Consider the following 14,715-nt stretch of genomic DNA (forward strand, 5'->3'; position numbering starts at 1 on the left):
TAAATCCTCCTTCAGTTTCAGTCTCTGGATTTAAAAATATTCAGTCGACTGAAAACAAAACAAGACCTCGTTGAGTCAAGGATCCTAAAATCCAGTTCATGATCCTGAACAGGTTTTCCCAAAACCATCAGAACCCAAAACCCTCTCTACTCTCTCTTCACCACAGGACTGGACTCTCACAGTTTACAAACTCCTGGCCCAAGACCTTCAGTCTGGATCCAGATCAGATCTTGGTCCTGAGTCCAAGTCAGATCTGAAGTCAGGATCCAATTTAGATGTGAAGCTCAGACTGAGTTCACAGAAAACCAGAGACCTTCAGCCTGGATCCAGAGAAGATGTAAGGCCTGGATCTGGATCAGAGACCAGAAACTTAGAGTTAGGAGTAAGATCAGATCTAAAGCCTGAATCCGGATCGGATCTGAAGCCTGGAATCAAATCAGATGTGAAGCTTGGATCTAGATCACATCGAACCAGAGATGTGGACCCTGAATTTAGGTCAGAAGAGACCAGAAACTCCAGATCACAATCCAGACCAGATCTGAAGCTGGACTTCTTACTGGAGGGAAACAGAGACCTGCAGTCTGGATTCAAATCAGACGTTCCATCTGGATCCAGGTCAGATCTGCTGCCTGGATCTAGACCAGAGGAGACCAGTGACATCCAGCCAGCATCCAAACCGGATGTAAAGTCTGAATCCAGATCAGATCTGAAGCCTAGATCTAGATCAGTGGAAATCAGAGACCTGCGGTCTGGATTTAGATTAAACTTGAAGGTGGGATCCACATCAGACCTGAAGTCAGATTCCAAATCAGAGGAGACCAGAGATCTCCAGCCAGCATCCAAACCAGATGTAAAGCCTGAATCTAAATCTGATCTGAAGCCTAGATCTAGATCGGAGGAAAACAAAGACCTGCAGCCAGAATCCAGATCAGAGAAGACTGTGGAGCTCCAGTTAGGATCCAGATCAGATATAAAGCGTGAACTCAGGTCAGATCTGAAACCTAGATCCAACTCAGAAAAGACCAGAAACCTGCAGCCTGGATCTAGGGCAGACCTGGAGTCAGATTCCACATCAGAGGAGACCAGATCCACATTAGATCTGAAGACTGGATCCAGATCAGAGGAGACCAGAAACCCAGGAGCCAAGAGTCAAAGTCCAGAAGACCACGCCCACCAATCACTTCTGACCAATCAGAAGCAAGAGCTGCTGTCGTCATGTGAACACCTCATGGACAAGGTGACACTTTCTTCTTAAGTTGATGTGACAGCATGAAAGAGGCTGCTACTTCATGTAACTATTGAAATGTGTGCGTGTGTGTGTGTGTGTGCGTGTGTGTGTGTGTGTGTGTGTGTGTGTGTGTGTGTGTGTGTGTGTGTGTGCGTGTGTGTGTGTGTGTGTGTGTGTGTGTGTGTGTGTGTTGCAGGTGTGGAGCTGGGTGCAGCAGGGCAGCAGTGTGTTGTCTAACAGCTCTGAAGCAGGACGTCAGCTCCATGAAGCCGAGGACACTCTGAACACACACCTGCAGCTGCAAACACAAGCTGAGGTACACACACACACACACACACACACACACACACACACACACACACACACACACACACACACACACACATTAAGATGGATCCAGGCTGGAGGAGGACATTGGTCATTCTTCCTGTCTCCAGTCTGCAGGTCACGATGCACAGAACCTGAAGCAGATCCTGGATCAGATCCAGGCTCAGACCAGCAGAACCGGTCCCCAGCGTCCCAGTGAGCCCAGCAGACAGCTGTCCCCCCTGAAGGCCCTGACAGAGCAGCTGAAGAGAGGCAGCTCGGGAAGAGACCAGACCAGAGCCGGCGCTGCTCGGCCCGGTCCACCTGCCGCTGGGTCACCGAGTCCTGAACTGGCAGGTCGAGTGGATCTGGTCCTGAAGGAGCTGGAGAGTCTGAACAGGAAGATCGACTCAAACCTGCAGCTGCTGAAACCCTACGTCACATTCCTCCACACAGCACAGCAGGTCAGAGGCTCTCGGGTCGGTTCAGCACCAACTAACGGGCTGAAAACAGTAAAAAAAGTGTAAAAACATTACAAGTCCTGCATTCAACATTTTATTAATAGTCCAGTATGAAGTATCATCATCCAAATACTCTGAAGAGTCACGGAAGTGTGGAAATACATTAAAATATAAGTTTAAGATGACGTTAAAGCATCTAAAAACAATGACAACTAATTGGAATAAATAAATATATAAAGAAGTCATCACAATAAGTGCTGCTGTGATAAAAGACAATCAAACAAGCAAATACAAACATGATACAAGATTTAAAAGAAGTGACGTTTGTGATTTATTGGTAAGATGCAGCAAAACATTTAATCTTGAAGATGAAGGGACCTGGGCTGTCAGCTGATGGTGCTTCTGTTTTCCAGGTGGAGGAAGAGATGGAGGAACTAAGGGAGATCTACAGGAGGAGACCAGAGGAGGAGGAGGAGAGGGAAGCTGGTCGTAGTAACATAAGGACTACCAGCAGCTCCAGGTCACCACTAAAGAAGAAGCAGGTCCAGACATGCTGGGAGGAAACGCTGCAGAGACTCGTCACTGCTCAGGAACTGGGAAACAACTACATCCATACTGTTACCTTGGTAACCAGAATGCCCGAAGTCAGGGTTAAGATTGAATTGTTGGTCACATCGGATCAGACCAGGTGGTGTGATGAGATCATAGGACAAGAAATGACATCACCTGTGTGTGTGCGTGTGTGTGTGTGTGTGTGTGTGTGTGTGTGTGTGTGTGTGTGTGTGTGTGTAATGTCAGGTGTCAGGGGCGGGGTTAGACCTGCAGTCTGTGGTCTCGGTGGTCCAGCGGATCATGGAGAAACTCAACAGAACCAAACAGGAAGTGAACAAGCTGCGGGGTCTGCATGATGACCAGGTGCAGCAGCATCAGCAGCTGGAGTCCTGCAGGATGTTCAGACACCGACTGCTGAAGGTCAGAACTACACTGTGTGAACGTGGTACTGGTGGAGGTCTCTCAAACTGGGACGTGACCAGTAACTACAGCTGTAAAGTTAATTAAAGAGATGAATCTAAAATACAGATACTCAGCTGAAGTACAAGTACCTCAGATCTGTACTGAAATACAGGTGTTGGGTTCTTCCACCATTGGACTGTGTGTTGATGTGTGTTTTCAGACCCTGCAGGACTTGAAGTCTGTTTCCGAGCTGCTGGACTCCTGTTCTCTGTTGGATCTGGGTTCAGACCTGCAGACCTCCAAGCTGCTGGAGCACTTCAGCCAGGCCAGACCACATTTCATGGTGAGTGTTCAACGTTTGGACTGTGGACTTTGATTATTGGGACTTATTGACACTCATGGGACTATTGGGAGTTTTAGTCTGTGGTGACTGTTGGGACTGGAGCTGCTGAGACCACCAGGACCTTTGGATCATTGGCACTAGTAAGATGTCCAGGACTTGTGGGACTCCTTGGTATGTTTTTACTGTTGGGAAAACAGGGACTACTGGGACCATTTTGACTTTTGGACTGAGGCCTTTGGGCAGGTTTGACTTTGGTTCCTTTGGATTGCTAGGACTTCTGGGACTTTTGGGACCAGTGGTTCCTTTGGACTGCAGGGACTACCGGTAGTGGACCATTGGGACTCCTGGGCCTCCTTTGACTGTTAGAACCACTGGAACTGTCTGACTGTTGGGGACTACTGGGAGAGCTAGAACCTCCCGGGACTGTAACAGTCAGGACCGTTGGGTCTTTTGAACAATGGGGACTGTAAGGACACTGGGACCCCTGGGACTTTTATATTGCGGGGATCTTTTGGAGATCTGGTTCTTCTGGACTCCTTGGTCTACTTGTAGGGGAGACCGGTGGTGCTGCGATAGTTGGGACCACTGGGACTTTTACGAGTCTCTGCTCCCTTCATGTATCTTTAGGACTTTTCTTCCTAAATGTTAAACTCTCTTCTTTTGTACAGCAACTGGACGCTGAGGTGGATCACATGATGAAGAGCTGGGAGACTCTGAGAGGAGTCCAGGACCGACTGGAGGTGAAGGGAGGAGCAGTGACGGAGGAGGACCTGTCAGAGCTGCTGAACCTCCAGAAGAGAGTGAAGGACAAGATCCAGCAGAGCGAGTCCATCCTGGACGTGACCAGCAGCTTCCACCTCACAGTGAGACGGGTCAGTGTCCTCTGACATCTCAGAGCAAAACCTGTCGATGTACATGAAGCAGGACATGTCATGTTGTGTTCTGTGTGTCCAGCTGGAGGCACTGCTGCACTCAGACCCTGCAGACCCTTCAACTGGTCCAACTGGTTCTGGTGGTTCTGCTGAGACCCAGTTGAACCGGCACAAAGAGGAGCAGCAGCAGATCCAGAATCTGTTTAAAACTGCCTCAGCACTGAAGACAGACATCTGCACCGCCGTCACCCACAGTGTAAGAACACACACACACACACACATAATTTACTGAACATTACTGTCCTCAACATGTACATCATTGATCAGTCACAGGAGACAGGAAGTACTTTTACTGTGATACTGTAACTACAGGAAGCTGATAATAATACTTGTACTCATGTAGGAGGATGAATGCAGTGTTTCCAGCTGGTTGCAGTACTAATACTCCAGTGTTTCCAGCTGGTTGCAGTACTAATACTCACAGATACTTCCTCCTCTGTCAGGGCTGGTCTGGTTTCAGGCTGCAGCAGCTCGACCATCGTCTTCTCACTCTGGACTCTCTCTGTGTCTCGTGGCTGAAGGAAGCAGCTCGACGTGAGGAGAGACTCCGCAGAGAGCAGCTGACCCGCCTGCTCAACGATGACATCAACCAGGTGAGGTCACAAGTCAGAGGTCAGGGGTCACACAGTTACAGTCGTACATTCTGCTGCTGCTGTGAGTCTGATTCTCTGAGAGCTGGAGCTCTAATCTTCACCATGGATTGCTTTGTTTTTGTGATCTGATTGGTCAGTAGTCGACAGGTTGATCCTCTGAAGTTAACCTGCTGTGGAGCAGCGTCTGTTACCATGGTGATCTACTGTACCATGGTTAAAAGCCATCCAGCGTTGTGACACCAGAAAACCCTGAGTCAAACCCGATGAGGTGTTATAACAGATGTTGTTATTCATCACTCTGACCAGCAGGGGGGGCTGCAGCCAGCTGTCTGTCTGTCACACTATAAATATGCAGACAGCTCTGAACCAGTCTGAATCCTGGTCCTTTGTGGCACAATCTGTCTGTGCTCAGATCAATAATCCTCATCATCAATAATTACTGACACATTCTAAACTCCAGATCTGTTTCTGATATTTTCACAGGATGTTTCCTGCAAAGAATTAAAGGAAAAACTGAAATTTCCTTTAAGGAAAAACTCAATTTAAGCTCTAGTTAATATGAATAAATTATTTATTTATTCACGCATGTTGATTGAGAACAAGTTTAACATTTTATTCAGTGACGGCTGAGAGTCAAAGACTCTCCTTTATTGAACTTAATTATTTTGAAGTGTGCCAATTAAACTCTGTCTCTGTTTTCCCTAAAATTAGAACCAAATTAAATAATTCTTTCCGGGAAATGTTCTGTGAAATTAGTCTAAACTTTTAAATGTATTAAGAAATTATCTTCACTTATACTATATATACCATGATTGTTAAACTACTAACACATTGGAACAAAGTTAACCCTCCACAGCTGATTTTAATTAAACTTTTTTAACTTGTTTCACCAAATAGACTGAGAGATTTTAAATAAAAACTTTTCTCCCAGCCTTAATTTGGACGACTGTGGTCTGAAGCCGCCACTCGCTCAGTTTAATCACAGTCTAAATATAACTGAAGTCAGCTGGACACATTTAGATTTTATTGGAGTCCATAAAGTCTCTCAGCTCGCTGCAGGAGTCAGTCTCTGCTCTGAATCATAAACTGGACCTAACAGTTCTTTGCTGCTGTCACAGCAGAAGTTAGAAGACGCAGAGCTGAGGTTCTGGATTGTATCAGCTGCAGTTCCTCTAATGTCCACTAGGTGCTGCTATAAGGAAACTGTATTCTCACGGAAGTTAGTATATTTTTCATCTCTCAGGTGAAGCACGTTGACTTTTCACAATGATGATAAGAACTGTGTGTTTGACAAATGTCATAAAAATGTACTGTAATACAGTATAAAGATGTTTTAGGTCACAGATAATACTGTGAATCGGAGTATGCAGGCAAGTCTGAAATATGTGTATATGCATGAACTGATTATTGAACCACAGGTCAGAGACTCTGTATGTAATGATGACAGACACGAAAAACAACCACAAAGAAATACAAACTCACTGAAAACAATCAGGCTCTTTCTCTGGCTTCAATAATGTGACTGACTTCTTCTAGCACCATTAGCAGTAAGCTTACAGTGCAGTCGTTTGTCCACTGGCCTTGTGAGTAGTCTCTATGTCACCAGGTCTCTAACACTGGGTGAACGTTGCTGTCCCACATTCTGATGTTCGGGGTGTATTTGTGTTTCCTGACGTCACAGTCGTACGGTGGATATTTGCTCGTCCCACCTCAGCGGCACTCAGGTTTTGTATTTGCTGAATGAGGTGTGGTGAATGATAAACATGTTGGCGCCCTCTTCAGGTAAATCTGTGGAAATACAAAATGTTAAACTTACTGGTTTCACTGGTGTTACTGGTTCAGTCTGCTGTGTCATTAAACAGCAGAGCAGCAGCTGCTGCAGGAATGGCAGTGGGAGAGAGAGGGAGGGTAAGAGAGGCTAAATACAGGATGAGTCAGCCAGCGGGTATTTCCCATCATGCACCTGGTGCTGTGTGTCACCAGCACATTGAAACCTGCAGGAGCAGCTCGGGTGGACGTCAGAGACTTTCTGCTACAAGCAAACAGGAAACACAAATACAATTTATAAAAGCTTCATATATAAACACTGATGTTACTCTATGAGTCAGTCATCAAGAGAGTGAGTCAGAGTGGATCATCATCTTATCATTGTGGCCCGTTACTGATAACATTCAGGACAAAGTGTCCAAGGAAAGTTGAATTGCGGGCGACTGGACTCTGTTGTAGATACTTGAAGATGTTTCACCTCTTCATCCAAGAGACTCCAAAAACAACTGTCATTTAAACTTGGCTTCAGGCGACTCCAACGACTGTCGTTGCAACAACCAGGAGCACTAACGAACCAAGTGTCATCAGTGGCCTTGATAACGACCTTTAAATACCTGGGTCTCCTCACCGGTCAGTCAGAACTGAAGAAGCCTTTTGGATGAGAGGTGAAACATCTTGAAGCATCTACAACCAAATCCAGTTGCCCTCGATTCAGCTTTTCTTGGATGACCAAATCCTGGATGACTGAGACTCTTCAGACATTAAGGACAAAGTATTTCACATTCAGGGTGCACTTATTGGAACATATTATATTATAACCTATTGGAAAAAAGATTCTCTATACCTCATCTCATTTATTGTTGCATTACAACCCTCTGCATTTTTTTCTTAAACATTTCATGAGGTGAAACCTTTTATACACTAAAAAATGCAGCAATGCGACAAAACATAGCAAGAAAAAAGACAGCTTGGTGATGTAAACGTGAATCTAAGTCATGTGCACTCACATGATTTACACCATCTCCAGGGTCGCCACCATCAGTGTCAGTTTGGGGAATGGTTGATGGAAGCCAGATCAGATCCTGGGTGTACCTCAGGGAATAGTCACTCCCTCTTCAGGGGCATACAGTGCATTCAGCTGCAATCGTGATACAAGCTGCAACAAAGGTCCCCGACCGTTATCCTCATAAGTAAATGTTCCTAATGATGGCTTAGAATAAGGTTTTGTTTCCTTTGGCCTTGTTTTGGAGTCACCACCTTTAGAGTTGAGATGGCAACATAAAACAGGAAACATTTGTAACTTGTCCACATCATCATCACAATGGTACTGAAGCTGTGAACCACAGCTTTTGATGTCAATATGTCAGCCCGAGTTCATCATTAACACATCAACAAAGGCCAAGACCAACCTCATCCCAAAAGCTTTGAAAAGATCTGTCAAAGGTTTGTCAAACTTTTTCATCAAGTCTGAAATTCTGCATTAATGTAGATTTTGTATGTACCTCCATGAAGTCTACTTTCTTTATATTTTCTGCTTTCATTTCAAAATAGAATTGCAGAAGGTTCAGCTTCTTTTACTGTTTTTGTTCTTAAGGACGTAGCCATCCTATCATTCTCAGGAAATGTCTTGGCATCTGTAGACTTCATCAGGCAGAATATTACCCTTAATTTAACTTTACTTATGTTGCGAGTCTTGATTGCACATAAATTGCCAATATGAATCCAGGACTGGTCGTATCAACAGCGAGTGATGGCACTGTGATGTCTGTGAGCAGTTGTGACCGACTACATCTTTTTCTTGAACTTTTCTCAAGGTGCTATAGGAACCCTTCATGACAAGATCACTCGTCAAAAATTTCCATTTGGATGGAGAGGGAATAGGGCTTAACTGTCACTGCTCTGTAATGGTACACCACCACTAAGTACACCATGAACACTCAGATGGATGAGGGGTGAGCTTGAGGGTAAAGGGAAGAAGTGAGACCCAACATGACTATGACCCTTTGGACTTGTTTGTTTCCACACTGCTGAGTCACCTGAAGGGGATCTACATAAATTTGTTGCTGGAACGTGATGATTAAAACATGACTTGTTGTTGAGAACTGGTTCTATTTTTGGTGATTGGTGAATTGGTGATTGTCAACACAGACATTCAGAGTATTTTTGGTTCTTGCTAATGCTCCCCAGAGTTACAGTACTTCATCCTAGAGTCCACCAGCTGAACTCTGAAGGGTATTTGAATTAAGTTTGTATACAAAGTGTGGGTGCGTACTTCATGGTTTAGTTATCTGAGGTACTACAGGGTAGATCATGGTATACTGGGGCACCATAAGGTTCATACCAATTATCTCTTTGGGATATTACAAAGGTCCCATGGGGTGCTTTGTGGTCTTTTTTAGGGTAGGCTACTTCATGGTTTTTAGGAGGGTTTTTAGTTTGTGGTACTTTTTAGTAATCTTTTTTGTGCATCTTCATGGTCTACAGTACATGTTGGTCATCGTTTTGTGGTTCTTTCTGCAACCTCCTGGTAGTTGCATGCAGTTCCAAACTCTTGCTGAACCCAGGTCTTTCCTGATGATTCAGTGATTTGAACCAAAAATCTTTCTGTGCTACTTCATGTTACTGTAGAATAGTTTGTAATACTTTGCAGTACTTCCTGGGACTCTATAGTATCTATTTGGGGGTCTTAATGTCCCTGAGAGGTAGTTGATAGTACTTAATGGTCTTCTGGGTTACTTTATAGTACTCAGGTATAGTCCATGATACTTACTGGTACTTCCTAGTAATATATTTAGTGTACTGTCCTCAGGCATACTTTATGGTACTTAATGGCTTTTTGGTATGTCCTGCTACTTCATGGTTAGCACAATGTACTTCCTGGTATATTGAAGTAGTTATGGGTAATCACTGGTGCTCCAAACACTTGCTTAACCTGGTTGTATGTGATTTTTCATGGATTTCAACCAACAATGTTCTGGAGTACTTCATGCTACTTCTGGAATAGTTCATGTTACTTTGCAGTACGTCCTTGTACTCTACAGTATCTCTCTGGGATACTTAATGGTCCTTGTGGGTAGTTTATTGCACTTGCACTTTATGGTCTTCTGGGATATGTCATGTGTACTTTATGGTACTCCTGGAATAGTCCATGATGCTTTGTGGTAGTTCTTGTTACTGTATGGTAATTTCTTTGGGCCTTGGAAGTAGTTGAATGTACTTCATGGTCTTCAGGGATATTTCATAGCAGTCTGGGGTATTTTACAATACTTCAATTTAATCTTTTGGAGTACCTGATGATCTTCCGGGGTCTTTAATGGCCATGGTACTTTGAGGCAGTTCATAGCACTTTGTGGTAATCATTTTGGTGTAATTAATGATCTTCTGTTGCATGTCGTGATAGTTTAGGGTAGTTTGTGTTACTGTATGATGGTACCTCATGGTTCTCTGTGTTAGTTGAGTCACTTCATGGTAAACTCAAGATATTACCTCCTGATACATCCTGGTAGATGTGGGTAATCCACTAGAGTAACCCCTTGTTACTCTGGTAACCCTTTCTGTTGCTCAACCCGGGTTTCCCCAGACGACTGAGGACTCTGAAGCAACAACCTAACACTCCCTCGCCACCTCAGTGTTAGAAAAACAGTTCAACCTCCTCAGTCTCTGATGTCAACTTCTTCATGGACTACACTGTCTCTGTCTGCTGTGCTCTCTCTCTCTCAGCTGTCTTTAGCTGACAGATCAGTCATCTGACACCGCGGCTCCTCCTGTCAGAAGCAGAAATGTCCCGCTGGATTTAGATCCTCCTGCTCTAAAAATAATCTTACCAAAGCTCCATCTACATGGAATTACAACCACACCAAGCTACAACCCAGCTAGCTCAGCTCTGAACAAAGATCAGATATAAAGGATATACTATACAATAAGATGTTCTGTAAATAAATATTTTTAGCCATACCAAATTTATTTATTTATGGTTGCCAGAGGATGAATCTTACTTACATAAGCTATCTCCTGATTTTACCTTTAGCGCCACCACCAGGTTGAAATTTTTGTTTTTCTTATAGGGATGGGACCATCATTATAGTTGGGCAGATATTTGGTCATAAACCAAAGTACTATACAAGTAAAACTGATGATGGTGGAAGATAAAAAGTTATTACAGTTCATCCTGAGGGGATCATGAATGTTAAATGACATGGTAATCCATCCAATAGTTTTTGAGATATTCCATGCAGAACCAAAAATGTCATTCATGGTGTCACTAGCAGAGAATTCAGGGAAACACTGTAACGTCTTAAAGGATTCAACTTCTGTGGACCACGACTGTCAGTACAAAATTTCATCCAGCAAATGGTTGTGGAGATATTTTGGTCTGGACCAACCACTTGATTAAAAATAAAAAATCTATGATGGTTGCAGCTTCAAAAATGCAAAGATTGCCTTTGTTTCATATAATGATGGAATATTACATTGGTGTTTGCTCTTATCAGACCAAGTATGAAATCCTCACATGGAACTTTTGGCTTAAGGAAACTAATTGTCTTTACCAATATTTATGTTGATATTATTTTGTTGAAAAACAAAATCCATCACCTAAACAATAGGGAAGTATTTCCAATTTGTGTGATGTTTAAGGACTGACCATCCTCTTTATGTAAAACCAGCTGATGGACTCAGGTGATTGATTGTTTGATGTGTAATTTTTCAGCTTCGTGACTCCTTTAAGGAGCTGAAGAAGCGGTTCAACAACCTGAAGTTTAACTACCTGAAGAGAAACGACAGGACCAGGAACACGAAGGCCGTCAGGAACCAGCTGCAGCAGATGAAGCTGTACGAGGAGAAGCTGCAGGTATGTCCACCTCTTTAACTGTCCTCCTTTCATTACAAACCTGGTCTGAGCCCGAGATGTAGACACAGTGCAACCACCCCAGTTTGGGGGTTCCCCTGTGGTTTAGTTGTTGGGATGTAGGCCACATACCAGCAGCATCCCTGGTTTGACTCCAGATGGAGACGAGCACATCATACTTCTCTCTCCCCCTGTTTCCTTTATAACTCACCGCACTGTGAGACTGTACATTCTCACTGGAGATGCAAACCACCACGAAACAACAGTCACGATCAATTGTTCTGTTTTTCTTGCCATGGATCAAACAATGGAACAAATCCAAATCTGGCCTTTAAACCATAAATATTGCACATAGGAATACCATACATGTGTCCACAGTAGAAGAAACAGGTATCGCAATGTGACGATGTATCAGAAAAATCTGTTTCCATCAGGTTAGTCACATGTGCCTCTTTATGATATAACAAACGTCTTTGTTATTTGTGCTCTTCCTGTTTCTTCTCTGGTTCGTTGATGTATAAATTACAACACTGATGAAAACACCTGACGACTGTGATTTTAATCTGCATGTCATCACATTAAAAAGAGGTGTGTCTGTCACGGTCTGATCCTGTAGGTACTCAGGAAACGCCTGCAGGGAGTGACGGCCCGGCTGGGGTCAGAGGTCAAGGACGGGGGCGTGATCCGGGAGGTGGAGGACGCCATCAACGAGCTGCAGAGACAGATGGGAGAGTTTGAGCGAAGCCTCTGCGAACACCAAAAAACACTGGACATGACCAGCAGACTGCAGCAAGCCATGGAGGAGGTGATTCATACCAAAAATAAAAATGATCTATTGACAGCAAGTTTAAAATCAGTTGAAATCATTTATGTTTTATGTTTACGTGTTGGCTTGTGTTAATAGTATCAGTTCTGGTGTGAGGAGGCGAGTGCGACCATCGCTCGCGTGGGGAAGTTTTCCTCGGAGTGTCGCAGCACTGAAGCCGTCTCCGTCCTCCACCGCCAGTTTGAGAAGTTTGTGTGGCCAACGGTTCCTCAGCAGGAGGAGAGGATCAGTCAGATCACTGAGCTGGCTGTCAGACTGCACGGTGAGGATGCTTTTATTCTGAAAGGGCAGCTGTGTCTGACAGATCCCCTTAGTTCTGTCACATCAATTTATTATCATATCACATGTCACAGTATTTAACACAATACTGATAATATAAAAGTGGATAGTGTAATAACTGTGAACTCTAGGTCAGTTTAACAGTTGTACTTTTGCTCATCACTTATGATTTTAAATTTATTACATTTATCTCATCATTCAAACTTTTTATTGAATGCCTTTAGCTCAGTGGTCACCAAACCACCCGGCCATATACCAGGCAGCATGGAAAGGAGGAATTACTCATTTATTTAAATTTTTTTAATTGGTAAAATACAACAATTTCCTGATGATAGGCTGTTATTATCATTTGTGCAGTAATTACAACCCTATTGAACCACAATCTCCTGATTTCAGAGGGAAATATTGTCCTTTTCAAGTCACTACTTTTTTCTGACTGGTTAATTTCTAATTCATATTTTCTTATAAAACTTACGATAAATTTAAAGAACAAAGTGCATAAAGATAAAACCAGTTCTGAAGCTTTTGGTCTTTTCACTTGTTACAAAAAAAATCAGTGTGTAGTTGTATTTTTCAATCAAATCAGAATTTCTATGTTTCAAATTAGCTGCTCCACTCTAATGTTTCCACGTACAGAAACCATGAACAACAACCACTGATCCAGAAGGATCCTCTGATCAAAGGCAGTTCGTTAAAATGAATTTATTTGGCATAATTGTTATAATGCTGCTGTGATGGGATCAGTACAGACATTTACAAACACATGATTTAGACGATCACCATATATCAGTCAAGACAAATGTGGATGTTAACAAATCATAATTTCCTCCACAATATTAAGAAATACTCATTCATTGATGACATTGTGCCAAAGTGTGTTTAAAGAAGCATAAACATGAAAGTAATAAAAATAGTAAAAAATGTGTGTGTGTGTGTGTGTGTGTGTGTGTGTGTGTGTGTGTGTGTGTGTGTGTGTGTGTGTGTGTTTCAGGATCGGAGGAGGGGCGGCGGTACATAGAGAAGACGGTCAGTAAACACTCAGAGATGGTGGAGTCCATCAGAGAGCTGAGTGACGGACTGATGGAGCTGGAGGCCAAACTGAAGGTAACACTTCCACACACTTCATTTTCAAGTTTTATGGTCTTTCAGCATTTTGTCTCCGATCAACAGTTAAAGGCCCTTGAGACTCTGGAATCGGCCACTAAAGGATATTAACATCGTTTTTGTTAAGACATCTTACCTGGTGCAGATCCAGATAATAATCTTTAAATGCACATTAATGTGTTTTCAGCTGGAGAGTCTCAAACAGCAGCCGAACGACAGAGAGAAAGAGATGAAGGAAGAGGGAGAGATGGAGCGGAGGAGAGAGAGTCAGACCGAAGAGAAGGATGAAGAGAAAGAAAACAAGTTGAAGGAAAACAGAAAGAGGAAAAAGAAGGAGCAGACAGATAACCGCAGCACACAGGAGGCCGCTGACATGGTGAAGATAATCACAGGAAGTCTTATTGAAGGCAAACTTCTGAAATAAAAACTAGAAGAACTGCACTAAATAAAAATCGTTTCATATTCTCATCATAAAATTCTTTTTTATTGTAAGGCTGCAATAAAATTATTCTAAAATATTATTAAGATATTGAAGCTCTGACTGTGTCCTGTGCTTCCAGTATGAGCTGAAAGAGACAGGCCACACCCCCGAACTGACCGATGGGAAGGAGGTTCCCATGAAGAGGCAGACTGCAGCCAATAGAAAGCCTCCGTTACAGAAGAACCGCAGTCAGGAGGCTGACAGACAGACGGTCATCTCAGAGAGCAGGTATACTGACTGAAGGTGCTCATATTCCTGCTCCCCAAAGCATGAACCACAGATGAAGTACCCACCATGCAAAATGGGCAACTGCCCTGCACCTGGGGCTTTTGGGGGTTCAGGTTTTCTACAACATGAACTTAAATTTGTAAGATTCATCCTCTGTTGAACATGAATGTCACCATTCATGATAGTCCATCCAATAGTCATAGACATTTCACTCAAAACCATAAATGTGAACCTCATGGTGGCGCTAGAACAAAAGTCAGGGGATCACCAATGACACTGTAATTCATCCTCTGGGGACCATGACGATGTGTCCGAAATCATATACGAGTTCATGGTGAGATCATTTGGAGGATAAGTCAAAACTTTG

The 14,715-nt window shown here is 43.3% G+C and overlaps 1 protein-coding gene across 1 annotated transcript in view; it reads left to right on the forward strand.

Moving 5' to 3' along the window:
- The window catches only part of ccdc141 (coiled-coil domain containing 141), a 38,128-nt gene that overhangs the window by 16,556 nt on the left and 6,857 nt on the right, over positions 1-14,715 (forward strand). Inside the window, exons 8-22 of the mRNA XM_056389501.1 lie at positions 167-1,237; positions 1,425-1,544; positions 1,666-1,998; positions 2,409-2,621; positions 2,794-2,967; positions 3,170-3,292; positions 3,961-4,164; positions 4,247-4,420; positions 4,668-4,817; positions 11,293-11,433; positions 12,047-12,235; positions 12,335-12,518; positions 13,527-13,639; positions 13,827-14,015; positions 14,200-14,348. Coding sequence (XP_056245476.1) covers positions 167-1,237; positions 1,425-1,544; positions 1,666-1,998; positions 2,409-2,621; positions 2,794-2,967; positions 3,170-3,292; positions 3,961-4,164; positions 4,247-4,420; positions 4,668-4,817; positions 11,293-11,433; positions 12,047-12,235; positions 12,335-12,518; positions 13,527-13,639; positions 13,827-14,015; positions 14,200-14,348 — 3,527 coding nt within the window. The remainder of the gene's footprint in view (positions 1-166; positions 1,238-1,424; positions 1,545-1,665; positions 1,999-2,408; positions 2,622-2,793; positions 2,968-3,169; positions 3,293-3,960; positions 4,165-4,246; positions 4,421-4,667; positions 4,818-11,292; positions 11,434-12,046; positions 12,236-12,334; positions 12,519-13,526; positions 13,640-13,826; positions 14,016-14,199; positions 14,349-14,715) is intronic.

Source organism: Seriola aureovittata, chromosome 11 (assembly GCF_021018895.1).
Source record: "Seriola aureovittata isolate HTS-2021-v1 ecotype China chromosome 11, ASM2101889v1, whole genome shotgun sequence".
NCBI lineage: Eukaryota > Metazoa > Chordata > Actinopteri > Carangiformes > Carangidae > Seriola > Seriola aureovittata.